Raw genomic sequence first — 26,356 nt, forward strand, 5'->3', positions numbered from 1 at the left:
GGCTGCGGCGTCCCGCGGCACCGGGGGGTTTGGGGGGACATGGGGGGTTTGAGGGGTCCCCGGGGGTTTGGGGGGGACATGGGGAGGTCTGGGGAGGCGGGTGAACGAGCGGAGTGGCCTCCCCGGGTTGCTGATCCGTGACCCCCCACCTGCAGCTCGGGGACCCCCGGTCCCCCCAACCCGGAGCCGCCGACCCCCGCGGGGCTGCGCCGCCCCCGCTCGCTACCGGAACAACCGGGGGGGCCGCTGCCGCCCCCCCGCCGCCTTTCTCCGCTGACACCGCGGCCGCACCGGGATCCCCCGACCCCCGGGACCCCCCCGACCCCCGGGACCCCTCCAACCTCCGGGACCCCCCCGGCTCTCCTGGCCGCAGCGGCGGATCTGCGGGTGCTGACGAGGCGCTGTGCCGGAGGGGAGCGGGGGGCGGCGTGGCCGGGACCCCCCCGGCTGCCGCCGCTCGTGGCCGCGCTCACCCGCCGCACCGGGGCCACCGAGCGGCCACAGCCACTCCGGTCACCGCCGCCCCCGCCACGGGCGCTCCCGCCGCCCCCCCGGCCCCCCGGGCTGTGCCCCAGCGTGGCCCCGGTGCCACCGCCACCGGGACGGGGCTTCCCCGACGCGGTGACGCTGCGGCCGCACCCGGCGCTGTGCGGTGACACCGGGGACACCGCGGCACACGGGGCACCGGAGCCGCTGTCCCTGCGGGCGATCTACCGGGAGCTGTGCCGTGCGCTGCCCGCCGAGCGCCTGCGCTTCGACGGCGACCCCGCGGTGGAGCCGGCGGCGGCCCCGGTGGATCTGGCAGCACCGGAGCCGCAGGTGGCACCGCGGCCACACCGGGACCCTCCCTCCGGCCTCTTCGCCCGGTACCTGCGCCACGTGGCGGCCACCGGCTCCGACTTCCTGGGTGCCACCTTCCACCTGCCGGGCGCCGCCGCCGCCACCGAGCAGCGCGAACCGGCGCCGGTGTCACCCACGGTTCAACCACACCAAGAGGGGCTGTGGCACCCGGTGCAGCCGGACCCTTTGGAGCTGCAGCCGCTGCAGCGGCGCCTCAACCGGCTCTGGACCGCGCTCAGCGTCCCCGACGGCGACCGCGCTGCCATGGCGCTCAAGTACGGCAGCGGCGCGGGGCTGGCGCGGTTACCGGCGGCGCTGGCGGCGTGGGAGGCGGCGGCCGCGGCCGTGGTGCGGCGGGAGCGGCTGTTGGCGCAGCTGGAGCGGCTGGAGAGCGGCGGCACCGCGGGGTCCATCGCCGAGCGCCGGCGGCGCTGCGAGCGGGAGCTGCGGCGGAGCGAGGCGCCGGTGCGGCGGGCGCTGCGGCGGCTCCGCGGGGGCTTCGGGGACGCGGTGACGCTGCGGGGGCGGCCGTACGGGGACAAGATGCGGCGGGACGCGGTGGAGATGCGGTACGCGCTGGCTCAGCGGCGCCGCGCTGCCGCCATGCTGGGGGGGGGCGCACCGCGGGACCCCCCGCCCGGTGACGCCGATGGGGAATAAAGCACCGGGTATGGGGGGGACACGTTTATTGGGTTCATAATTAGGGGGTGAAGTGATAACATGGGGACACCCCCCCGCTTTGGGTGTGTTGGGGACATTTGTGGGGGACAAGGGTGCAAAGTGGGGGGGGGGGTCTCCCTGTGACCCCCCCCCGGGGGGACAGAGCGCCCTGAATTAGAGCACAGAGCCGCCTGTGGGTATTGAACCCCCAGAGATTCAGGGCACCCCAAATTGGGACTCAGAGCCCCAAGTGGGACCCAGAGCCCCCAAATTGGGACTCAGAGGCCCCAGAGATTCAGTGACCCCAAATCAGGACCCAGGACCCCAAATTGGGACTCAGACCCCCCAGATATTCAGAGCCCCCAAATTGGGACCCAGAGACCCCAGATATTCAATGACCCCAAATTGGGACCCTGAGCCCCAATCACAACATGAGGCCCCCAAATTGGGACACAGAGCCCCCAGAGATTCAGAGACCCCTATTTGGGACTCAGACCCCCAAATCACAACATGAGCCCCCCCAAATTGGGACACAGACCCCCCAGAGATTCAGAGCTCCCAAATTGGGACTCAGACCCCCAAATCACAACACGAGCCCCCCCAAACTGGGACCCAGACCCCCCATAGATTCACTGACCCCAAATCAGGACCCAGACCCCCAATCACAACATGAGCCCCCCAAATTTGGACATAGAGCCCCCAGATATTCAGAGCCCCCAAATTGGGACCCAGAGCCCCAATCAAAACATGAGCCCCCCAAATCACAACATGAGCCCCCCAAATTGGGACCCAGACCCCCCAGATATTCAGTGACCCCTATTTGGGACTCAGACCCCCAAATCACAACATGAGCCCCCCCAAATTGGGACCCAGACCCCCCAGAGATTCACTGACCCCAAATCAGTACCCAGACCCCCAACCACAACATGAGCCCCCCCAAATTGGGACCCAGACCCCCCATAGATTCACTGACCCCAAATCAGTACCCAGACCCCCAACCACAAACATGAGCCCCCCCAAATTGGGACCCAGACCCCCCGTAGATTCACTGACCCCAAATCAGTACCCAGACCCCCAACCACAACATGAGCCCCCCAAATTGGGACCCAGACCCCCCATAGATTCACTGACCCCAAATCAGTACCCAGACCCCCAACCACAAACATGAGCCCCCCAAATTGGGACCCAGACCCCCCATAGATTCACTGACCCCAAATCAGTGCCCAGACCCCCAACCACAACATGAGCCCCCCAAATTGGGACCCAGACGCCCCAGATATTCAGTGACCCCTATTTGGGACTCAGACCCCCAAATCACAACACGAGCCCCCCCAAACTGGGACCCAGACCCCCCAGAGATTCACTGACCCCAAATCAGGACCCAGGCCCCCAAATCAGTACCCAGACCCCCAACCACAACATGAGCCCCCCCAAACTGGGACCCAGACCCCCCCATAGACTCAAACCCCCAAATCACACCACGACCCCCCCCCCCAAATTTCTACCCACCCCCCCACCTCACACCATCCCCTCCCTCACCTGCTGCACCACCCGTGCCCTCACAGCCCTCCCCTCGCTGCACCCCCCGCCGTGCTGGGGGGGGGTCCCCGTGTTCTGCTGTTGGGGGGCGCCCCCCGGGGTGCCCTCGTCGGGCTGGGGGGGCCCTTCGGGCAGCGGGAGGCGGCGGCGCAGGGCGATGTTGTGCAGGACGCAGCAGGCCAGGAAGATGCGGCACACCTTGGGGGGGGCGTACTGCAGCGGGCCCCCCCGCGAGCGGTCCAGGCAGCGCCAGCGGCGCGGGAGCAGCCACAGCGTGCGGCGCAGGGCGCCCAGCGCCCCGTGGTGCAGAGCGTTGTAGCGCAGCTCCGCGGGGCCCCGCGGCGCCGCGATGGGCGTCAGCAGCCACGGCTTCAGCGGGTAGCTGCCGTCACCTGGGGGGGGACATAGGGACACACATGGCACCCACAGACCCACAGGTGAGTCCTGAGACACCCATGGCACCCACAGAGCCATAGGTGAGCCATGAGACCCCCATGAGACCCCCATGGCACCCACAGAGCCATAGGTGAGCCCTGAGACCCATGGCTTCAGCGGGTAGCTGCCGTCACCTGGGGGGGGACAGGGACACCCATGGCACCCACAGACCCACAGGTGAGTCCTGAGACACCCATGGCACCCATAGAGCCATAGGTGAGTCCTGAGACACCCATGGCACCCACAGAGCCATAGGTGAGTCCTGAGACACCCATGGCACCCACAGACCCACAGGTGAGTCCTGAGACACCCATGGCACCCACAGACCCACAGGTGAGCCCTGAGACACCCATGAGACCCCCATGGCACCCATAGAGCCATAGGTGAGCCCTGAGACCCCCATGGCACCCACAGAGCCATAGGTGAGCCCTGAGACACCCATGAGACCCCCATGGCACCCACAGAGCCATAGGTGAGCCCTGAGACCCCCATGAGACCCCCATGGCACCCACAGAGCCATAGGTGAGCCCTGAGACCCCCATGAGACCCCCATGGCACCCACAGAGCCATAGGTGAGCCCTGAGACCCCCATGAGACCCCCATGGCACCCACAGAGCCATAGGTGAGCCCTGAGACCCCCATGACACCCCCATGGCACCCACAGAGCCATAGGTGAGCCATGAGACCCCCATGAGACCCCCATGGCACCCATAGAGCCATAGGTGAGCCATGAGACCCCTATGGCACCCACAGAGCCATAGGTGAGCCCTGAGAGCCCCATGAGACCCCCATGGCACCCACAGAGCCATAGGTGAGCCCTGAGACCCATGGCTTCAGCGGGTAGCTGCCATCACCTGTGGGGGGACATAGGGACACCCATGGCACCCACAGACCCACAGGTGAGTCCTGAGACCCCCATGGCACCCACAGACCCACAGGTGAGTCCTGAGACCCATGGCTTCAGCGGGTAGCTGCTGTCACCTGGGGGGGGACATAGGGACACACATGGCACCCACAGACCCACAGGTGAGTCCTGAGACACCCATGGCACCCACAGACCCACAGGTGAGCCCTGAGACACCCATGGCACCCACAGAGCCATAGGTGAGTCGTGAGACACCCATGGCACCCACAGAGCCATAGGTGAGTCCTGAGACACCCATGGCACCCACAGACCCACAGGTGAGTCCTGAGACACCCATGAGACCCCTATGGTACCCATAGAGCCATAGGTGAGCCCTGAGACGCCCATGAGACCCCTATGGTACCCATAGAGCCATAGGTGAGTCCTGAGACACCCATGGCACCCACAGAGCCATAGGTGAGTCCTGAGACCCCCATGAGACCCCTATGGTACCCATAGAGCCATAGGTGAGCCCTGAGACGCCCATGAGACCCCTATGGTACCCATAGAGCCATAGGTGAGTCCTGAGACGCCCATGAGACCCCCATGGCACCCACAGACCCACAGGTGAGTCCTGAGACACCCATGGCACCCACAGAGCCATAGGTGAGCCCTGAGACCCCCATGGCACCCATAGAGCCATAGGTGAGCCCTGAGACCCCCATGGCACCCACAGAGCCATAGGTGAGCCCTGAGACCCCCATGGCACCCCCAGAGCCATAGGTGAGCCCTGAGACCCCCATGAGACCCCCATGGCACCCACAGAGCCATAGGTGAGCCCTGAGACCCCCATGGCACCCCCAGAGCCATAGGTGAGTCCTGAGACCCCCATGGCACCCACAGACCCACAGGTGAGTCCTGAGACACCCATGGCACCCACAGAGCCATAGGTGAGCCCTGAGACCCCCATGGCACCCACAGAGCCATAGGTGAGCCCTGAGACCCCCATGGCACCCATAGAGCCATAGGTGAGTCCTGAGACCCCCATGAGACCCCCATGGCACCCATAGAGCCATAGGTGAGCCATGAGAACCCAATGGCACCCACAGAGCCATAGGTGAGCCCTGAGACCCCCATGAGACCCCCATGGCACCGACAGAGCCATAGGTGAGCCCTGAGACCCCCATGGCACCCACAGAGCCATAGGTGAGCCCTGAGACCCCCATGAGACCCCCATGGCACCCACAGACCCACAGGTGAGCCCTGAGACCCCCATGAGACCCCCATGGCACCCATAGAGCCATAGGTGAGCCCTGAGACCCCCATGAGACCCCCATGGCACCCACAGACCCATAGGTGAGCCCTGAGACACCCATGAGACCCCCATGGCACCCATAGAGCCATAGGTGAACCCTGAGACCCCCATGAGACCCCCATGGCACCCACAGAGCCATAGGTGAGCCCTGAGACACCCATGAGACCCCCATGGCACCCACAGAGCCATAGGTGAGCCCTGAGACCCCCATGAGACCCCCATGGCACCCACAGAGCCATAGGTGAGCCCTGAGACCCCCATGAGACCCCCATGGCACCCACAGAGCCATAGGTGAGCCCTGAGACACCCATGAGACCCCCATGGCACCCACAGAGCCATAGGTGAGCCCTGAGACCCCTATGGCACCCACAGACCCACAGGTGAGTCCTGAGACCCCCATGAGACCCCCATGGCACCCATAGAGCCATAGGTGAGTCCTGAGACCCCCATGAGACCCCCATGGCACCCCCAGAGCCATAGGTGAGTCCTGAGACCCCCATGAGACCCCCATGGCACCCACAGAGCCATAGGTGAGCCCTGAGACCCCCATGGCACCCACAGAGCCATAGGTGAGCCCTGAGACCCCCATGAGACACCCATGGCACCCACAGAGCCATAGGTGAGCCCTGAGACCCCCATGAGACCCCCATGGCACCCCCAGAGCCATAGGTGAGTCCTGAGACCCCCATGGCACCCACAGACCCACAGGTGAGTCCTGAGACCCACGGCTTCAGCGGGTAGCTGCCATCACCTGCGGGGGGACATAGGGACACCCATGGCACCCACAGAGCCATAGGTGAGTCCTGAGACACCCATGGCACCCACAGAGCCATAGGTGAGCCCTGAGACCCCCATGAGACCCCCATGGCACCCACAGAGCCATAGGTGAGCCCTGAGACCCCCATGGCACCCCCAGAGCCATAGGTGAGCCCTGAGACCCCCATGAGACCCCCATGGCACCCACAGAGCCATAGGTGAGCCCTGAGACCCCCATGGCACCCCCAGAGCCATAGGTGAGCCCTGAGACCCCCATGAGACCCCCATGGCACCCCCAGAGCCATAGGTGAGTCCTGAGACCCCCATGAGACCCCCATGGTACCCACAGAGCCATGGGTGAGCCCTGAGACCCACAGGTCACTCCTGAGACCCCCAGCCCCCCAGGTGACCCTTGAGACCTCCAGGTGGCCCCCGAGGACCCCAGGTGACCCTTGAGCCCCCCAGGTGTCCCCAGGTGACCCCTGAGAACTCCAGCCCCCCAGGTGACCCTTGAGACCCCCAGGTGTCCCCAGGTGACCCCTGAGAACTCCAGCCCCCCAGGTGACCCCTGAGACCCCCAGGTGTCCCCAGGTGACCCCTGAGAACTCCAGGCCCCCAGGTGGCCCCTGAGACCCCCAGGTGTCCCCAGGTGACCTCTGGCGACCCCAGGTGACCCCTGAGCCCCCCAGGTGTCCCCACGTGACCCCTGAGAACTCCAGGCCCCCAGGTGACCTCTGAGACCCCCAGGTGTCCCCAGGTGACCCCTGAGCCCCCCAGGTGTCCCCAGGTGACCCCCTCACCCAGCAGCCAGGCCCCGTCGGGCCGCGTCCCGTCCAGCAGCCGCGCCAGCGCCGAGTTCTCCAGCACCGCCGCGTTGGGGCACGACCCGGGGAACTTGGCCACCACGTTGGTGATGGCGCCGGCCGCGTCGCAGACCACCTGCGGGGCCACCGCGTCACCAGGGGCACCCCCACACCCCCCGGGACCCCCCAGGAAACCCCAGACCCCCCAGGGAACCCCCAGACCACCCAGGGAACCCCCAGACCCCCTGGGCACCCCTGAGACCCCTTGGGCACCCCCAGACCCCCTGGGCACCCCTGAGACCCCCAGGGAATCCCCAAATCCCCCAGGGCACCCACAGGCCCCCTGGGGAACCTCCAGACCCCCAAGTCATCCCCAGACCCCCTGGGGAACCCCCAGATGCCCCAAAACCCCTGGGCTCCCTCAGACCTCCCAGGCACCCCCAGGGCCCCCTGGAGACCCCCTGAGACCCCCATATCACCCCCAAGTCACCCCTGGGACCCCCAGACCCCCTGGGCCCCCCAGTCATCATGGGGAACCCCCAGACCCCCTGGGGAACCCCCAGACCCATTGGGTACCCCCAGCCCCCCCAGGGCACCCCCAGAGCCCCTAGGGCACACACAGACCCCGCAGTCACCTTGGGTCACCCCCAAGGCCCCCAGGTGACCCCTGGGACCCCTTGGTCATCTCCAACCCCCCCAGTCACCCCTGAGACCCCCAGGTCACCCCTGGGGAACCCCCAGACCCCCCCTGGGAACCCCCGGGCACCATGGGTCACGCACAGACCCCCTGGGGAACCCCCAGACCCCCTGGGAACCCCCAGACCACCCAGGGCACCCCCAAGACCCCCTGGAGACCCCAGAGACCCCCAGGTCATCCCCAGTCCCCCAGGTGACCCCAGGTGACCCCCACATCACCCTCAGCCCCCCCAGGTGACCCCAGATGCCCCCAGGCGCCCCCCCCCATCACCCCCAGCCCCCAAGGCCCCCAGGTGACCCCCACATCACTCCCACCCCCCAGGTGACCCCCTGATCCCCACACACCCCCCAGGTGACCCCTGAGACCCCCACATCACCCCCAGCCCCCCAGGTGACCCCAGGTGACCCCCAGAGCCCCCCAGCTGCCCCCTACATCACCCTCAGCCCCCCAGGTGCCCCCAGTCCCCCAGGTGACCCCTGAGACCCCAATATCACCCACAGCCCCTCAGGTGACCCCAGGTGACCCCCACATCACCCTCAGCCACCCAGGTGCCCCCCAGATCACCCTCAACCCCCCAGGTGACCCCCACATCACCCTCAGCCCCCCAGGTGACCCCCAGACCCCCCCAGCCCCCCACATCACCCTCAGACCCCCGGTTGCCCCCAGGTGACCCCCACATCACCCTCAGCCCCCCAGGTGACCCCAGATGCCCCCAGGTGCCCCCCACATCACCCCCAGGCCCCCAGGTGACCCCCACATCACCCCCAGCCCCCCAGGTGCCCTCAGGTGCCCCCAGGTGACCCCCAGCCAACCCCCAGCCCTCCACATCACCCCCAGCCCCCCAGGTCCCCCCAGGTGACCACAGGTGACCACAGGTGACCCCCAGCCAACCCCCAGCCCTCCACATCACCCCCAGTCCCCCAGGTGCCCCCAGGTGACCCCAGGTGACCCCCACATCACCCTCAGCCCCCCAGGTGACCACAGGTGACCACAGGTGACCCCCAGCCAACCCCCAGCCCTCCACATCACCCCCAGCCCCCCAGGTCCCCCCAGGTGACCCCAGGTGACCCCCACATCACCCTCAGCCCCCCAGGTGACCACAGGTGGCCACAGGTGACCCCAAGTGACCCCCACATCACCCTCAGCCCCCCAGGTGACCACAGGTGACCACAGGTGACCCTCAGCCAACTCATAGCCCTCCACATCACCCCCAGCCCCCCATGTGACCACAGGTGACCACAGGTGACCCCAAGTGACCCCCACATCACCCCCAGCCCCCCAGGTCTCCCCAGGTGCCCCCAGGTGTCCCCAGGTGACCCCAGCCCCCCCCCAGGCTCCCCCCCGCCGCACCTGCGCGTTGACGGAGTGGAAGTTGCCGGCGTTGCGGTAGGCGGGCTCGTCGCGGGACGGCGCGCGCAGCGCCACGTGCATGGCGCCCACCAGCCCCAGCACCCCGGGGAACGCGCCGGCGACACCTCCGGCACCGCCGGCGGCACCGACACCCGCAGCGACGGCCGGGAAGGCGATGTGGCGGGCGGCCCGGCGCCGCAGCGCCTCCAGGAACTGCGCCAGGCAGTTGGACACGGCCGACTGGCTGATGCCGGCGGCGGCGCGCGTGGCCGCCTGGAAGGAACCGGAGGCCAGGAAGGCCAAGGCCGCCGTCACCTTGACGGCCACCGGCAGCGCGTGGCTGCGGCCCGTCAGGCTCTCCAGGTCGGCGCCCAGCTCGCGGCACAGCGCCGCGATGGCCGCCTTGTCCAGCCGGTAGCGCCGCAGCACCTGCTCCTCGCTCAGGTCCAGGAAGGAGCAGCGCGCCCGGTACACGCGGTGCTCCGGGTAGAAGCGGCGCCGGCGGACGCGCTTGCGGCGAGGGGAGGGGGACGGGGCGGCGGGGGGGACGGCGGGGACACCGGGGACGTCGGGGACACCCCCTCCGGTTGTCGCTGCTTCCGCCGCACCGCGGTCTCGAACCCGCCGCAGCAGCAGCACCGGGGCCGACATGGAGGGGCGGGGCTAAGGGAGGGGCGGGGCGAGTGGCGAGAGGGCGTGGCTAATGGATGGGCGTGGCTAAGGTTGCACACAGAACGGTGCTGTGCAGGGAGGGGCGGAGCCAAGGGTGGGGGGGGCTAAGGATGGGAGGGCGGGGCTAAGGACGGGAGGGCGGGGCTAAGCCCGCACACAGAACAATGATGTGCGGGAGGGGCGGGGCTAAGGGAGGGGCGGGGTTAATGGCGAGAGGGCGGGGCTAAGGCCGCACACAGAATAGTGGTGTGTGGAGGGGCGTGGCTAAGAATGGGAGGGCGTGGCTAAGGGCTAAGGGCGGGGCTAAGGCGCACATAGAAGTGATGTGCGGGAGGGGCGGAGCTAAGGGGTGGGAGGGGCTAAGGACGGGGGCGTGGCTAAGGGCTTAGGGCGGGGCTAAGGGCAGGAGGAGCGGGGCTAAGGCCGCAGACAGCTATGCGCAGGGATGGGCGGGGCTCCAGGAAGAGGGGCGGAGCTGTAGGGGGAGGGGGCGTGGCTCCAGATGAGGGTGGGGCCCCAGCAGAAATGAGCGGGGGTCTAGGTGAGGGGCGTGGCCTTGCGGGCGAGGGGCGTGGCTCAAGTGCCGGTCCCGCCTATAGGAGCAGCGCTCCAGCGAGAAGGGCGTGGCTCTAGAGGAGGGGGCGGAGCTTCGCGCCGCGAAGGGGCGGGGCCACGCTCGGTCGCGGTCGGTCCCGGTGGGCGCGGGGGATCCCGGTGAAGCCCGCGGGTGCCGGTGCCGGCAGGGGCCGCCTGCCCGCTCTGTCCCCGTCCCGGACGTCGGTCCCGGTGCGGCGCGGTCGGTCCCGGTGCGGTCGGTCCCGCTCCCGCTCCCGCTCGGGCCCGGCCCGGCCCGGCCGCCCCCGCTCCGGCCGCCGCCGCCGCTCCGACCCCGCCGGCTCCGCCAGGCCACGCCCCCTCCTCCCACCCCGATTGGCCGCCGGCGCCGTCACGTGCCCACAGGTTTCCCTCTTCGACCCGCGATTGGCCGGCGGGCGCGCGGGCGCGCTCGGGCGGTGACGTCGTCCGGCGCGCGGGGCTGGGCGGCTCCCCCCCTCCCAACCCTCCGCACCAATCGCCTGCCGCCGTCTCGCCGCTCTCCGCCAATCGGCGTGCGCGGTGGGCGGGGCGCCGCGCGCGGTGGGCGCCGCGGGGGGCGGAGCCGCAGCTGCCGCCATTTCGTCGCCGTCACCGTCCCGGCCGGAGGGAGCGCGGGCGCCGCGGTGAGGGCCGGGCCCGGCGGGGCCCAGCAGGGCCGGGCGGACCGGGGGGCGGCCGGGCCGGACCGGGCCGGGCCTGGGGGGGCTCCGGGGTTGGGCCGTGTGAGCTGCGTGGGCTGAGGGGGCTCCGTGGGCTGAGGGGGCTCCGTGGGCTGAGGGGGCTCCGTGGGCTGAGGGGGAGCGGGGCCTGAGGGGGCTCCATGGGCCGAGGGGGAGCGGGGCCTGAGGGGGCTCCGTGGGCTGAGGGGGCTCCGTGGGCTGAGGGGGAGCGGGGCCTGAGGGGGCTCCGTGGGCTGAGGGGGAGCGGGGCCTGAGGGGGCTCAATGGGCTGGGGGCGCTCTGGAGGCTCCGTGGGCTGAAGGGGCTCTGGGGGCTCCATGGTTGGGAGGCGTCTACGGGGCTCCATGGGCTGAGGGGGTCGATGGGGGCTCCATGGGCTGAGGGACTCTGGGGGCTGGGGGGGGTCTATGGGCGCTCCATGGGTTGTGGGGGCTCCATGGGCTGAGTGGGCTGCAGGGCCTAAGGGGGTCTGTGGGGCTCTGGGGGCTGGGGGGGTCTATGGGCGCTCCGTGGGTTGTGGAGGCTCCATGAGCTGGGGGAGCTCTGGGAGCTCCATGGGCTGAGGGAGTTCCATGGTCTCCATGGCCTGAGGGGGCTCCATGGGCTGAGGGTGTCGATGGGGGCTGAGGGGGCTTCATGGGCTGGGAGAGCTCTGGGGGCTCCATGGGCTCAGAGGGTCTATGGGGGCTGAGGGGGCTCCATGGGCTGGGGGAGCTCTGGGGGCTCCGTGGGCTCAGGGGGTCTATGGGGGCTGAGGGGGCTTCATGGGCTGGGGGAGCTCTGGGGGCTCCATGGGCTCAGGGGGTCTATGGGGGCTGAGGGGGCTCCATGGGCTGGGGGAGCTCTGGGGGCTCCATGGGCTCAGGGGGTCTATGGGGGCTGAGGGGGCTTCATGGGCTGGGGGAGCTCTGGGGGCTCTGTGGGCTCAGAGGGTCTATGGGGGCTGAGGGGCTTCATGGGCTGGGGGAGCTCTGGGGGCTCCATGGGCTCAGGGGGTCTATGGGGGCTGAGGGGGCTCCATGGGCTGGGGGAGCTCTGGGGGCTCTGTGGGCTCAGGGGGTCTATGGGGGCTGAGGGGCTCCATGGGCTGGGGGAGCTCTGGGGGCTCCATGGGCTCAGAGGGTCTATGGGGGCTGAGGGGGCTCTGGGAGCTCCGGGCCCTGTGGCGAGCAGGGAAAGACCCAGGAGTGTTTGGTGGCCCCTGAGGGGGTTTAGAGGCGGGGAGGTGATTCCAGGCCCCTGGGGCTGGGCCAGGGGGGCCGTGGCCGATCCTCCCTCTGAGCCTCCGCTTCCTTTTGTCAGGCTGGGCAGGATGGTGAAGCTGTTCATCGGGAACCTGCCGCGCGAGGCGACGGAGCAGGAGATCCGCTCGCTGTTCGAGCAGTACGGGAAGGTGCTGGAGTGCGACATCATCAAGAACTACGGCTTCGTGCACATCGAGGACAAGACGGCGGCCGAGGACGCCATCCGCAACCTGCACCACCACAAGCTGCACGGCGTGTGCATCAACGTGGAGGCCAGCAAGAACAAGAGCAAGGCCTCCACCAAGCTGCACGTGGGCAACATCAGCCCCGCCTGCACCAACATGGAGCTGCGCGCCAAGTTCGAGGAGTACGGCCCCGTCATCGAGTGCGACATCGTCAAGGATTACGCCTTCGTGCACATGGAGCGGGCGGAGGACGCGGTGGAGGCCATTCGCGGGCTGGACAACACCGAGTTCCAAGGTGATCCGCCGCTCGGGTAGGAGCCGCGTTCGCGCCGCCGGGGCCGCTCGGTGTCGTTCGGGGCCGTTCGGTGCTGTTCGCGTCGCTCCAGGCGCTCGGGACCCGCGTCCTCGTCCCCGTCCTGCGTCATAGAACCTTAGACCTATAGAACGTTGTGGGTCGGATTGAGCTCAATGATCATTGATTGCGGAGCAGGGACACCCAGGGGGGTCACACAGGAACCTGGGGGGGTTGAACATCACCACAACCCCCCCGGACACCGTGTTCTGGGCTTTATCACCTTCGCCACGTAGCGGTTTGTTCTCATATTTAATTGGAACGCTCTGCGCTCCAATTTGAACCCATTGTCTTATTGTTGTCACTGATGGTTCCGTTGTCCCGGCGCTCACCGTTTATATATTAAACCCCCCCCCGGTTTGGCGGCACCGCCGCGTTTTATTGGCAAACGGGGGCGGATTTGCCCCCAAAGCGGCACCTTCGCGCCGTCCGGGGCGGGGAACACAGGGCGACAACACGGAGCCCCCGGCTCCGCATCCGCGGCGCCTCCAACCCCCCCGGCTCCCCCCGCGCCGCCGTGGCCGCGGCGTAACCGGCGGCTCTTGCGTCTCTCCCCAAGGCAAGCGGATGCGCGTGCAGTTGTCCACCAGCCGGCTGCGGACGGCGCCCGGGATGGGAGACAAGAGCGGCTGCTACCGGTGCGGCAAGGAGGGGCACTGGTCCAAGGAGTGCCCGGTGGACCGCCCGGGGCAGGTGCCGGACTTTACCGAGGCCTATACCGAGCAGTACGGCGCCGTGCGCACCCCCTACGCCGCGGGCTACGGCGACGCCGTCTATTACGACGAGGCCTACGGCGGGATGGCCGACTACTACAAGCGCTACCGCGTCCGCTCCTACGCCGCCGCCTCGGCGTACGACGCCTACGCCGAGCAGACCATGGCCCAGTACTCCCAGTACGCCCAGTACTCGCAGGTCCAGTCCTCGGCCGTGGCCGCCAGCACCGCCATGGCCGCCCGCATCCCCACCACGCTCGACGCGTACGACCGAGCGCTGCTGCCCACCCCGGGCGCCGCGGCCGCCGTCGCCGCCGCCACCGCCGCCGCGGCCGCCGCCTCCTCCTCCTATTACACGCGGGACCGGAGCCCCCTGCGCCGCGCGGCCGCCGCGGCCGGCACCGTGGGAGAGGCCTACACGTACGAGCGGGGGCAGCTGTCGCCGGTGTCCTCGGTGGCCCGCGCCTCCCTCTACGACGTCCAGCGCTTCGAGCGCGACCCGTACGGCGACCGCGCGCGGTACTCGGCGTTCTGAGCCGCAGGTGAGTGCCGGCGCCGCGGGGGCCGCTCGGTGGCGTCGGCACCGGCGCTAACGGCACCGTTTCCCCCCCGAACCCGCACAGGAGGCGCCGCCGCGGCCCTGCACCGCGCAGCACCGGGGCCTCGCCGCCGCCGCCGCCCCCCCGGATCTCCCCCGTTCCCCGGACGCCGCCGCCGCGCCAGGTCAGCCGTGTTCCCCGCGCCGCCGCCGCCGGCTCCGTCACCGCGTCGCTCCCTCCCCCGGCGCCGCGGGACCGGGGGGGGCGTGGCTCCGGACACCCCCCCCCGAGCGCCCCCCCCCACCTCGTCGCCGGAGCGGGTCCCGTCGTCGTCGCTGTCGCCGTCGTCGTCGCCGCGTCCCCGTCTGTCCCGCCGTCCGTCCGTCTGGCCGCGCGCCCCCCCGCCCCACGCCGCTCACCTCTTTGCTCTTTTCCAGGTCCGGCGGCCTCGGATGGAGCCCGCGCCCCTCCCCCCGCAGCCTCAGCCCCCCCTTTTTGTACGGAGCTGCCCCCGAATCACCCCCCGACCCCCCTGGGACTGGGACCCCCCCTCCCCCCTGGCCCCCTCCCCAGCCCCCCGATTTTCCAGCAAAATAAAGGTTTTCACCGACTCTTTTTGTCCGGGTTTATTGGGGGGGGTCGGGGCTGAGTGGGGGGGACGAACCGGGGCGGGGAACCAGGGGAACGGGTCCCGTTTTGGGCCGGAACCTTTTTGCCGCCCGGACCTTTTTTTCACCCCATGCGGGTCCGTGTTTCCATCCGGGCACTTGGCTCCAGCCGCGTCGCTCTCTCCGTGACGTCATTGCGCCGCGACGCCGTCTCCGCCGTGACAATGGCGCTGAACGCGGGTACGGGAACCGACGGGACCCCCGAGACCCCCCCCCGGGATCCCCCGAACCCACCGGGAACCCCCGAGACCCCCCCCCGGGATCCCCCGAACCCACCGGGAACCCCCGGGATCCCCCGAACCCACCGGGAACCGCCGGGACCCCCCCCGGGATCCCCCGAACCCACCAGGAACCGCCGAACCCACCGGGAACCGACGGGACCCCCCCCGGGATCCCCCGAACCCACCGGGAACCGACGGGACCCCCGGGACCCCTCCCGGGATCCCCCGAACCCACCGGGACCCCCGAACCCACTGGGAACCCCGGACCCACCGGATACCGCTGGGACCCCCCGAACCCACCGGGGACCCCCGGGACCCGCCCCCCCCCGAGACCCCCGACCCCACCGGGGACCCCCGGGACCCCCAAACCCACCGGGACCCCGGGACCCTCCCCGCCCCCCCGGGCCACCCTGAGCCCCCGGGTTCCTCCGCCCGCCGGTTCCATCCCCCCGCTCACTCGGCTCTTCCCCGTCCCCATTAACCCCCGGTTGCCCCTCCGATGCCCCCCCGGTCTCCCGGTGCCCTCCCCGTTCCTCCCCCCGGTGACCCCCCCAGTGACCCCCCGGTTCCCTCCCCGGTAACCCCCGGTGTCCCCCCCAGCGACCTCCCCGTTTCCCCCCTGTTGACCCCCTGGTGTCTCCCGGTGCCCCCCCTGGTATCCCCCTGTGACCCCCCCTATTTCTCCCCCCGTTTCCCCCTCGGTGTCCCCCCCACGATGTCCTCTGGTGCCCCCTGTTCCCCCCCGTTTTTCCCCCCGATGTCCCCCGGTGACCCCCCCGGTGACCCCCCCGGTGAGCCCTGTTCCCCCCCGTTTCCTTCCCGGTGTCCCCCCCGGTGACCCCCGTTCCCCCCATGTCCCCCCCGATGTCCCCCGGTGTCCCCCCCGATGTCCTCTGGTGCCCCCCATTCCCCCCCGATGTCCCCCGTTCCCCCCCCGCTGTCCCCCCCGATGTCCTCTGGTGCCCCCCGTTCCCCCCCGATGTCCCCCGGTGTCCCCTCCGGTGACCCCCATTCCCCCCCGTCACCCCGGTGTCTCCCAATACCCCCCGTTCTCCCCCTGGTAGCCCCCGATGGGCCCCTTGGTGACCCCCCCGATGTCCCCCGGTGCCCCCCTGGTGTCCCCCCCATGTCCTCTGGTGCCCCCCGTTCTCCCCCAGTGTCCCCACCGATGTCCCCCGTTCCCCCCCCGGTGTCCCCCCCGATGTCCCCCGGTGTCCCCTGTTCCCCCCCGTGTCCCCCCCCATGTCCCCCGGTGTCCCCCCCAGTGACCCCCGTTCCCCCTCGATGTCCCCTGGTGACCCCCTTGATGTCCCCCGTTCCCCCCCCGCTGTCCCCCCCGATGTCCTCTGGTGCCCCCCGTTCCCCCCTGATGTCCCCCGGTGTCCCCTCCGGTGACCCCCGTTCCCCCCCATCACCCCGGTGTCTCCCGATACCCCCCGTTCTCCCCCTGGTAGCCCCCGATGGGCCCCTTGGTGACCCCCCCGATGTCCCCCGGTGCCCCCCTGGTGTCCCCCCCATGTCCTCTGGTGCCCCCCGTTCTCCCCCGGTGTCCCCTCCGATGTCCCCCGGTGTCCCCTGTTCCCCCCCGGTGTCCCCCGGTGTCCCCTGTTCCCCCCCGTTTCCCTCCCGATGTCCCCCGGTGTCCCCCCCGATGTCCCCTGGTGTCCCCCCCAGTGACCCCCGTTCCCCCTCGATGTGCCCGGTGACCCCCTTGATGTCCCCCGTTCCCCCCCCGGTGTCCCCTCCCATGTCCCCCGGTGCCCCCCGTTCCCCCCCGATGTCCCCTGGTGACCCCCCCGATGTCCCCCATTCCCCCTCTGGTGTCCCCCCACGATGTCCCCCGGTGACCCCCGTTCCCCCCCCTGTTCTCCCCCCGGTAACCCCCGATGTCCCCCGGTGCCCCCCCCGGTGACCCCCGTGTCCCCCCCGATGTCCCCCGGTGCCCCCCCCGATGTCCCCCGGTGCCTCCCCCAATGTCCCCCGGTGTCCCCCCGTGACCCCGGTGTCTCCCGATACCCCCCATTCCCCGCCCCGTTCTCCCCCCGGTGCCCCCCCGGTGTCCCCCGGTGCCCCCTGCGGTGTCCCCTCCGTGTCCCCCCCGTGACCCCGGTGTCCCCCCCGATGTCCCCCGGTGACCCCCGTGTCCCCCCCGATGTCCCCCGGTGTCCCCCGTTCCCCCCCGTGTCCCCCCCCATGTCCCCCGGTGTCCCCCCCAGTGACCCCCGTTCCCCCTCGATGTCCCCCGGTGACCCCCTTGATGTCCCCCGTTCCCCCCACGGTGTCCCCTCCCATGTCCCCCGGTGCCCCTCGTTCCCCCCCGATGTCCCCTGGTGACCCCCCCGATGTCCCCCATTCCCCCTCTGGTGTCCCCCCACATGTCCTCTGGTGCCCCCCGTTCCCCCCCATGTTCCCCCCCACGATGTCCCCCGGTGACCCCCGTTCCCCCCCCTGTTCTCCCCCCGGTAACCCCCGATGTCCCCCGGTGCCTCCCCCGATGTCCCCCGGTGCCCCCCCCGATGTCCCCCGGTGCCTCCCCCAATGTCCCCCGGTGTCCCCCCGTGACCCCGGTGTCTCCCGATACCCCCCATTCCCCGCCCCGTTCTCCCCCCGGTGCCTCCCCGGTGTCCCCCGGTGCCCCCTGCGGTGTCCCCTCCGTGTCCCCCCCGTGACCCCGGTGTCCCCCCCGTGTCCCCCCCGTGACCCCGGTGTCCCCGTTGCGCAGGCGCGGAGGCGGCGGCGGAGGCGGCGGCGGAGGCGGAGGCGGCGGCGCGGCGGGAGCGGCAGGAGCGGGTCAGCCGGGCGCTGGGGGAGCTGCTGCTGCGCGGGTACCGGATGCTCGGCCGCTGCTGCCCCCGCTGCGGGGTACGGGAACGGGACGGGACGGGAATGGAACGGGAACGGGATGGGAAGGGAATGGGAATGGAACGGGACGGGAACGGGACGGGAACGGGAATGGGAACGGGAACGGAATGGGAAGGGAATGGGAACGGGACGGGACGGGAACGGGAATGGGAACGGGAACGGAATGGGAAGGGAATGGGAACGGGACGGGACGGGAACGGGACGGGATGGGAACGGGAACAGGACGGAACGGGAATGGAACGGGAACAGAATGGGACGGGACGGGATGGGAACGGGAACAGAATGGGAACGGGAACAGAATGGGAACGGGAACGGGAACGGAATGGGAACGGGACGAGACGGGACGGGACAGGAAGGGAACGGGAACAGAATGGGAACGGGAACGGAATGGGAACGGAACGGGAACGGGAACGGGAAGGGAATGGGAATGGAACGGGAACGGGACGGGAACGGGAACGGGAACGAAATGGGAATGGAATGGGAACGGGAACGGGACGGGAACAGAATAGGAACGGGAACGGAATGGGAACGGAATGGGAAAGGAAATGGAACGGGAACGGGACGGGAACGGGACGGGACGGAACGGGAAGGGAACAGAACGGGAACGGGACGGAACGGGAAGGGAACGGGAACGGGACGGGAACGGGAATGGGAACGGGAAGGGAATGGAACGGGACAGGAACGGAACGTGAAGGGAACGGAACGGGAAGGGAAGGGAAAGGAACGGGAAGGGAACGGGAACGGAATGGGAATGGGAACGGGAACAGGATGGGAACAGAACAGGAATGGGAACGGGAACGGAATGGGAACGGGAACGGGAACGGGACAGAACGGAACGGGAACGGGAACGGGAACAGAACGGGATGGAATGGGAACGGAACGAGAACGGGAACGGGAACAGAACAGGAAGGGAACGGGACGGGAATGGAACGGGACGGGAACGGGAACGGGAACGGAACGGGACGGGAACAGAACGGGAACGGGAACAGAACAGGAGCGGAACGGGAACGGGAACAGGAAGGGAACGGAACGGGAACGGGAACGGAATGGGAACGGAATGGAAACGGGAACGGGAACGGGAAGGGAACGGAACGGAATGGGAACGGGAACGGAATGGGAACGGAATGGGAACGGAACAGAATGGGAACGGGAAGGGGAAGGGAACGGAACGGGAACGGGAACGGAATGGGAACGGAATGGGAACGGAACGGAATGGGAACGGGAACAGAATGGGAACGGGAACAGAATGGAAACGGGAACGGAATGGGAACGGAACGGGGGGAGACAGCTCGGGGAGCCGGGGAGCCGGTTTAGGGGGGAACAGGGGGATCTGGTTTGGGGGAAATGGGGAAGGGGGAACCGGTTTGAGGGGAAATGGGGAAGGGGGAACCGGTTTGAGGGGGAACAGGGGGATCTGGTTTGGGGGGAATGGGGGGATCTGATTTGGGGGGGAACGGGGAACCGGTTTGGGGGGGAACAGGGGGATCTGGTTTGGCGGGAATAGGAGGATCTGATTTGGGGGGGAATGGGGAAGGGGGAACCAGTTTGGGAGGGATGGGGGAGCCGGTTTGGGGGAGAATGGGGGGATCTGATTTGGGGGGAATGGGGGAACCAGTTTGGGGGTAACAGGGGGATCTGGTTTGGGGAGAACGGGGAAGGGGGAACCAGATTGGGGGAGAACAGGGGGAGCTGATTTGGGGGGGAACAGGGACTCTGGTTTGGGGGGGGAACCGGTTTGGGGGGGAATGGGGGGACAGGGGATCTGGTTTGGGGGTAACAGGGGGAGCCGGTTTTGGGGGGGGTCAGGGTTTGGGGGTGCAGAGTCTTGGGGGGAATTGAGGGGTCAGGGGTTTGGGGGGGTCAGAGTTTGGGGGTGCAGAGGTTTGGGGGGTCATGGTTTGGGGGTTTGGGGGGCTGTGGTTTGGGGGGGTCAGGGTTTGGGGGGTCGGGGTTCGGGGGTTTGGGGGTGCAGAGGTTTGGGGGGGTCAGGGTTTGGGGGGTCGTGGTTTGGGGGTTTGGGGGGTCAGGGTTTGGGGGTGCAGAGGTTTGGGGGGTCGTGGTTTGGGGGTGCAGAGGTTCGGGGGGTTGTGGTTTGGGGGTTTGGGGGTGCAGAGGTTTGGGGGGTCATGGTTCGGGGGTTTGGGGGGTCAGGATTTGGGGGTGCAGAGGTTTGGGGGGTCGTGGTTTGGGGGTTTGGGGGGCTGTGGTTTGGGGGGGTCAGGGTTTGGGGGGTCGGGGTTCGGGGGTTTGGGGGTGCAGAGGTTTGGGGGGGTCAGGGTTTGGGGGGTCGTGGTTTGGGGGTTTGGGGGGTCAGGGTTTGGGGGTGCAGAGGTTTGGGGGGTCGGGGTTTAGGGGTTTGGGGGGCTGTGGTTTGGGGGGGTCAGGGTTTGGGGGGTCGTGGTTTGGGGGTTTGGGGGTGCAGAGGTTTGGGGGGGTCAGGGTTTGGGGGGTCGTGGTTCGGGGGTTTGGGGGGCTGTGGTTTGGGGGGTCAGGGTTTGAGGGGTCGTGGTTTGGGGGTTTGGGGGGTCATGGTTTGGGGGGGTCAGGGTTTGGGGGGTCGTGGTTTGGGGGTTTGGGGGGTCATGGTTTGGGGGTGCAGACGTTTGGGGGGTCGGGGTTTGGGGGTTTGGGGGGCTGTGGTTTGGGGGGTCAGGGTTTGGGGGGTCGGGGTTCGGGGGTTTGGGGGTGCAGAGGTTTGGGGGGTCATGGTTTGAGGGTTTGGGGGGCTGTGGTTTCGGGGGGTCAGGGTTTGGGGGGTCATGGTTTGGGGGTTTGGGGGATCAGGGTTTGGGGGCTTGGGGGTGCAGAGGTTTGGGGTTGCAGAGGTTTGGGGGGTCGGGGTTTGGGGGTTTGGGGGGCTGTGGTTTGGGGGGGTCAGGGTTTGGGGGTGCAGAGGTTTGGGGGGTCGTGGTTTGGGGGTGCAGAGGTTTGGGGGGTCAGGGTTTGGGGGCTCAGGGTTTGGGGGGCATGGTTTGGGGTGCAGGGGGGGTGTCGCTGACCCCCCCCCCCCAGACCATCCTCGTGCAGGACAAGCAGCAGCAGCTGCACTGCGTCACCTGCCAGGACCCCGAGGGGGGGGACGGTACGGGGGGGACATGGCGGGGGGGGGGACAGAATGGGGGGGGGGACATGGGGGGCTGGGTGGGGAACACATGGGGGCTGGGGGATGGAATGGGGGGGGGACATGGGGGGCTGGGGGGGGACATGGGGAGGGGGACAGAATGGGGGGGGTCATGGGGGGCTGGGGGGGGACATGGGGAGGGGGACAGAATGGGGGGGGACATGGGGGGCTGGGGGACAGAATGGGGGGGGACATGGGGGGAGGGGGGGACAGAATGGGGGGGGTCATGGGGGGCTGGGGGACAGAATGGGGGGGGGACATGGGGGGCTGGGGGGGGAACACATGGGGATTGGGGGATGGAATGGAGGGGGGGACATGGGGGGCTGGGGGGGGGGACATGGGGAGGGGGACAGAATGGGGGGGGACATGGGGGGGAGGGGGGGACAGAATGGGGGGGGACATGGGGGGGGGACAGAATGGGGGGGGACATGAGGGGCTGGGGGACAGAATGGGGGGGGACATGGGGGGGGGGGACAGAATGGGGGGGGACATGGGGGGCTGGGGGACAGAATGGGGGGGGACATGGGGGGGAGGGGGGGACAGAATGGGGGGGGTCATGGGGGGCTGGGGGACAGAATGGGGGGGGACATGGGGGGGAGGGGGGGACAGAATGGGGGGGGACATGGGGGGGGGACAGAATGTGGGGGGACATGGGGGGCTGGGGGACAGAATGGGGGGGGGACATGGGGGGGAAGGGGGGGGAACATGAGGGGGCTGGGGGATGGGCAAGGGGGGGATGGGGACAGAATGGGGGGTGGGGATGGGGGGGGATGGGGATGAAATGGGGGGGGATGGGGGGGATGGAATGGGGGATGGGAGGGGGTGGGGGATGAAATGGGGGGGGGACAAGGGGGGGATGGGGACAGAGTGGGGGGTGGGGACAAGGGGGGGGATGGGGACAGAATGGGGGGGGTGGAGTAGGGGGAGTGGGGATGGGGGGATGGGGATGGAATGGGGGGGTGGGGATGAATTGGGGGGTGCGGGGGGGTCCCAGCTGTGGGACTTGGGGGCCAAATTTGGTGGGGGGGGACACACAAGCTCTGAGTCCCCCCCTGACCCTGTGTCCGTCTGTCTCCCCTGATCCCTGTGTCCATCTGTCCCTCCTGACCCCCTGACCCCTGTGTCCGTCTGTCCCCCTTGACCCCCTGACTCCCCTGTCTGTGTCCTCTTGACCCCCGTGTCCGTCTGTCCCCCGTGACTCCGTGTCCATCTGTCCGTCCTGACTTCCTGACCCCCATGTCTGTCTGTCCCCCCTGACCCCTGTGTCCGTCTGTCCCTCCTGACCCGTGTCCGTCTGTCCCTCTTGACCCCCCTGTCCATCTGTCCCTCCTGACCCCTGCCCCACCTGTCTGTCCGTCTCATCCGTCCATCTGTCCCCCCCATCCACCTGCGTCCCCTTGCTCCCCATGTCCGTCTGTCCCTCCTGACCCCCCCGTCCATCTGTGTCCCCCTGACCCCTGTGTCTGTTTGTCCCTCCTGACCCCAATGTTTGTCTGTCCCTCCTGACCCCCATGTCCATCTGTCCCTCCTGACCCCAATGTCCGTCTGTCCCTCCTGACCCGTGTCCATCTGTCCCTCCTGACCCCCGTGTCCGTCTGTCCCTCCTGACCCCCTGCCCCACCTGTCCGTCTCATCCGTCCGTCTGTCCCCCCCATCCACCTGCGTCCCCTTGCTCCCCGTGTCCATCTGTCCCTCCTGACCCCCCTGTCCGTCTGTCCCTCCTGACCCCTGTGTCCATCTGTCCCTCTTGACCCCCTGACTCCCCTGTCCGTCTGTCCCTCCTGACCCACCTGTCCGTCTGTCCCTCCTGACCTGTGTCCATCTGTCCCTCTTGACCCCCCTGTCCATCTGTCCCTCCTGACCCCCCTGTCTGTCTGTCCCCCCTGACTCCCCTGTCCGTCTGTCCCTCCTGACCCCAATGTCCGTCTGTCCCTCCTGACCCCCCCGTCCATCTGTGTCCCCCTGACCCCTTTGTCTGTCTGTCCCTCCTGACCCCAATGTCCGTCTGTTCCCCCTAACCCCTGTGTCCGTCTGTCCCTCCCGACCCCCTGCCCCACCTGTCCATCTCATCCGTCCGTCTGTCCCCCCCATCCACCTGCGTCCCCTTACCCCCCATGTCCATCTGTCTCTCTTGACCCCCGTGTCCATCTGTCCCTCCTGACCCCTGTGTCCATCTGTCCCTCTTGACCCCCTGACTCCCCTGTCCGTCTGTCCCTCCTGACCCACCTGTCCGTCTGTCCCTCCTGACCCGTGTCCATCTGTCCCTCCTGACCCCCCTGTCTGTCTGTCCCTCCTGACCCGTGTCCGTCTGTCCCTCCTGACCCCAATGTCCGTCTGTCCCTCCTGACCCCCCCGTCCATCTGTGTCCCCCTGACCCCTGTGTCTGTTTGTCCCTCCTGACCCCAATGTTTGTCTGTCCCTCCTGACCCCCATGTCCATCTGTCCCTCCTGACCCGTGTCCATCTGTCCCTCCTGACCCCCCTGTCCATCTGTCCCTCCTGACCCCCCTGTCCGTCTGTCCCTCCTGACCCGTGTCCATCTGTCCCTCTTGACCCCCTGACTCCCCTGTCCGTCTGTCCCTCCTGACCCCCCTGTCCATCTGTCCCTCCTGACCCCCCTGTCCGTCTGTCCCTCCTGACCCGTGTCCATCTGTCCCTCTTGACCCGTGTCCATCTGTCCCTCTTGACCCCCTGACTCCCCTGTCCGTCTGTCCCTCCTGACCCACCTGTCCGTCTGTCCCTCCTGACCCGTGTCCATCTGTCCCTCCTGACCCCCCTGTCTGTCTGTCCCCCCTGACTCCCCTGTCCGTCTGTCCCTCCTGACCCCAATGTCCGTCTGTCCCTCCTGACCCGTGTCCGTCTGTCCCTCCTGACCCCAATGTCCGTCTGTCCCTCCTGACCCCAATGTCCGTCTGTCCCTCCTGACCCGTGTCCGTCTGTCCCTCCTGACCCCAATGTCCGTCTGTCCCTCCTGACCCCCCCGTCCATCTGTGTCCCCCTGACCCCTGTGTCTGTTTGTCCCTCCTGACCCCTGTGTTTGTCTGTCCCTCCTGACCCGTGTCCGTCTGTCCCTCCTGACCCCCGTGTCCGTCTGTCCCTCTTGACCCCTGTGTCCATCTGTCCCTCCCGACCCCCTGCCCCACCTGTCTGTCCGTCTCATCCGTCCGTCTGTCCCCCCCATCCACCTGCATCCCCTTACCCCCCGTGTCCATCTGTCCCTCCCGACCCCCTGCCCCACCTGTCTGTGTCCCCCCCCCCCATCCACCTGCGTCCCCTTACCCCCCGCGTCCATCTGTCCGCCCGTGCCCAGGCCCCGCCCCCCCCGCGGACCCCCCCGCCCCCCGCCCCGAGCACTGCGAAGGAGCGGCCGCCGCTCTCCGGGGCGCCCCCCCCTGCCCGGCCCCCTCCCCGGAGGAGGAGGCGGCGGCGCTGGGGGCGGCGCGGGGGGCGGTGCTGGCCAAGCTGGGCTGGGCCGCGCGGGAGCTGGGCCGGAGCGGCTCGGCCGACGGCGGCGCCCGGCTCTGTGCGCTCATCCGCGCATGCGCAGACGCGCTGGGGGCGCTGCGGGCGCTGGGTCCCCCCGCCGGGACCCCGTGAGTGGGGGGACCCCGAAACACAACCGAGTGCTGGGATCCCCCCCCAAAACACACCCGAGTGCTGGGACCCCCGAAATACACCTGACTGCTGGGACCCCCAAAACACCCGAGTGCTGGGACCCCCAAAATAAACCCGAGTGCTGGGACCCCCAAAATAAACCCGAGTGCTGGGACCCCCAAAAACACCCGAGTGCTGGGACCCCCAAAATAAACCCGAGTGCTGGGACCCCCAAAATAAACCTGAGTGCTGGGACCCCCAAAACACCCGAGTGCTGGGACCCCCAAAATAAACCCGAGTGCTGGGACCCCCAAAACACCCGAGTGCTGGGACCCCCAAAATAAACCTGAGTGCTGGGACCCCCAAAACACCCGAGTGCTGGGACCCCCAAAATAAACCCGAGTGCTGGGACCCCCCCAAAACACCCGAGTGCTGGGACCACGTGACTGGGGGACCCCAAAACACACCCGAGTGCTGGGCCCCCCCACCGGGACCCCGTGAATGGGGGGACCCCCGAAACACACCCGAGTGCTGGGACCCCCAAAATAAACCCGAGTGCTGGGACCCCCCAAAACACCCGAGTGCTGGGACCCCCAAAATAAACCCGAGTGCTGGGACCCCCAAAATAAACCTGAGTGCTGGGACCCCCAAAATAAACCCGAGTGCTGGACCCCCCAAAACACCCGAGTGCTGGGACCCCGTGACTGGGGGACCCCAAAACACACCCGAGTGCTGGGCCCCCCCATCGGGACCCCGTGAATGGGGGGACCCCCGAAACACACCCGAGTGCTGGGACCCCCAAAATAAACCCGAGTGCTGGGACCCCCCAAAACACCCGAGTGCTGGGACCCCCTAAATAAACCCGAGTGCTGGGACCCCCAAAACACCCGAGTGCTGGGACCCCGTGACTGGGGGACCCCAAAACACACCCGAGTGCTGGGACCCCCCATCGGGACCCCGTGAGTGGGGGGACCCCCCCAAAACACACCCGAGTGCTGGGACCCCCCATCGGGACCCCGTGAGTGGGGGGACCCCCGAAACACACCCGAGTGCTGGGACCCCCAAAATAAACCCGAGTGCTGGGACCCCCAAAACACCCGAGTGCTGGGACCCCCAAAAGAAACCCGAGTGCTGGGACCCCCAAAACACCCGAGTGCTGGGACCCCCAAAATAAACCCGAGTGCTGGGACCCCCAAAACACCCGAGTGCTGGGACCCCGTGACTGGGGGACCCCAAAACACACCCGAGTGCTGGGCCCCCCCACCGGGACCCCATAAAGGGGGGGACCCCCCAAAACACACCCGACTGCTCCTATTTATTGGGGAGCTGGGGATGGGGTTGGGGTACAGTGGGTTTGGGGGGGCATGGGGTGGGTTTGGGGGCTGGGAGGCGAGGTTGGGTCCCCCCGAACGCCTGGGTCCCCTCCCGAACTCCTGGGTCCCTCCTGAACTCCTGGGGCCCCTTGCCCCTCCTCGGGGGTGGGTTTGGGGGTACAGTGGGATCTGGGGGGCCATGGGGTGGGTCCGGAACCTCTGGGACCCCCTCGGGACCCTCCCGGACCCCACGTGTTCCCCAGGAACCTGCAATCCCCCTCCCCCCCCGCTTCTGCTGCCGCTTTCGTTTTGAGTTCAAAATGCCCAGAAACGGGTCCGGGCGGGCAAACGGCGACT

The 26,356-nt window shown here is 68.7% G+C and overlaps 3 protein-coding genes across 6 annotated transcripts; 2 read left to right on the forward strand and 1 right to left on the reverse strand.

The window, feature by feature from the left end:
* Positions 1-3,018: 3,018 nt before the first annotated feature.
* Positions 3,019-10,814, reverse strand: LOC136115972 (putative nuclease HARBI1). Its single transcript, XM_065862190.2, has 3 exons — positions 9,240-10,814; positions 7,190-7,328; positions 3,019-3,431 (listed from the first exon to the last, which is right to left on the reverse strand). The coding sequence occupies exons 1-3, from the start codon at positions 9,888-9,890 to the stop codon at positions 3,019-3,021; spliced, it is 1,203 nt and encodes a 400-aa protein (XP_065718262.1). The 5' UTR covers positions 9,891-10,814.
* Positions 10,815-11,058: 244 nt separating this feature from the next.
* On the forward strand, positions 11,059-14,831 carry LOC136115975 (RNA-binding protein 4B-like). Of its 3 annotated transcripts, XR_010653340.2 has the most exons (5): positions 11,059-11,131; positions 12,491-12,912; positions 13,529-14,224; positions 14,306-14,405; positions 14,659-14,831. XR_010653340.2 is itself a non-coding variant. In XM_071801449.1 (4 exons), exons 2-3 carry the CDS (start codon positions 12,501-12,503, stop codon positions 14,215-14,217), a joined length of 1,101 nt encoding a protein of 366 aa, XP_071657550.1. In that variant the 5' UTR covers positions 11,059-11,131; positions 12,491-12,500; the 3' UTR covers positions 14,218-14,224; positions 14,306-14,831. The 3 variants fall into 3 exon arrangements, 2 of the variants coding, with proteins under 2 accessions (XP_071657550.1, XP_071657551.1); XM_071801449.1 differs by having other exon boundaries at positions 14,306-14,831; XM_071801450.1 differs by lacking the exons at positions 13,529-14,224; positions 14,306-14,405 and having other exon boundaries at positions 12,491-12,928.
* A 193-nt stretch (positions 14,832-15,024) lies between these two features.
* On the forward strand, positions 15,025-25,780 carry ZNRD2 (zinc ribbon domain containing 2). 2 transcript variants are annotated; one of them, XM_065862192.2, is made up of 4 exons: positions 15,025-15,069; positions 17,833-17,972; positions 20,985-21,054; positions 24,403-25,780. In XM_065862192.2, exons 1-4 carry the CDS (start codon positions 15,054-15,056, stop codon positions 24,687-24,689), a joined length of 513 nt encoding a protein of 170 aa, XP_065718264.2. In that variant the 5' UTR covers positions 15,025-15,053; the 3' UTR covers positions 24,690-25,780. The 2 variants fall into 2 exon arrangements, with proteins under 2 accessions (XP_065718264.2, XP_071657552.1); XM_071801451.1 differs by having other exon boundaries at positions 17,833-17,935.
* Positions 25,781-26,356: the final 576 nt, after the last annotated feature.

The sequence above is a fragment of the Patagioenas fasciata genome, chromosome 39 (assembly GCF_037038585.1).
Source record: "Patagioenas fasciata isolate bPatFas1 chromosome 39, bPatFas1.hap1, whole genome shotgun sequence".
NCBI classification, from domain to species: Eukaryota; Metazoa; Chordata; class Aves; order Columbiformes; family Columbidae; genus Patagioenas; species Patagioenas fasciata.

What these genes read in the sequence shown, in the direction of transcription:
- LOC136115972 (XM_065862190.2), bottom strand. Translation starts at nt 9,890, where the DNA reads ATGTCGGCCCCGGTGCTGCTGCTGCGGCGGGTTCGAGACCGCGGTGCG. An exon ending in TCCACTCCGTCAACGCGCAG is followed by an intron (nt 7,329 to 9,239) that starts GTGCGGCGGGGG and finishes GTGGCCCCGCAG; the next exon opens with GTGGTCTGCGACGCGGCCGG. An exon ending in CGACGGGGCCTGGCTGCTGG is followed by an intron (nt 3,432 to 7,189) that starts GTGAGGGGGTCA and finishes GTCCCCCCCCAG; the next exon opens with GTGACGGCAGCTACCCGCTG.
- LOC136115975 (XM_071801449.1), top strand. Translation starts at nt 12,501, where the DNA reads ATGGTGAAGCTGTTCATCGGGAACCTGCCGCGCGAGGCGACGGAGCAG. An exon ending in GGACAACACCGAGTTCCAAG is followed by an intron (nt 12,913 to 13,528) that starts GTGATCCGCCGC and finishes TCTCTCCCCAAG; the next exon opens with GCAAGCGGATGCGCGTGCAG.
- ZNRD2 (XM_071801451.1), top strand. An exon ending in GGGGAGCTGCTGCTGCGCGG is followed by an intron (nt 17,936 to 20,984) that starts GTACCGGATGCT and finishes CCCCCCCCCCAG; the next exon opens with ACCATCCTCGTGCAGGACAA. An exon ending in GGACCCCGAGGGGGGGGACG is followed by an intron (nt 21,055 to 24,402) that starts GTACGGGGGGGA and finishes GCCCGTGCCCAG; the next exon opens with GCCCCGCCCCCCCCGCGGAC.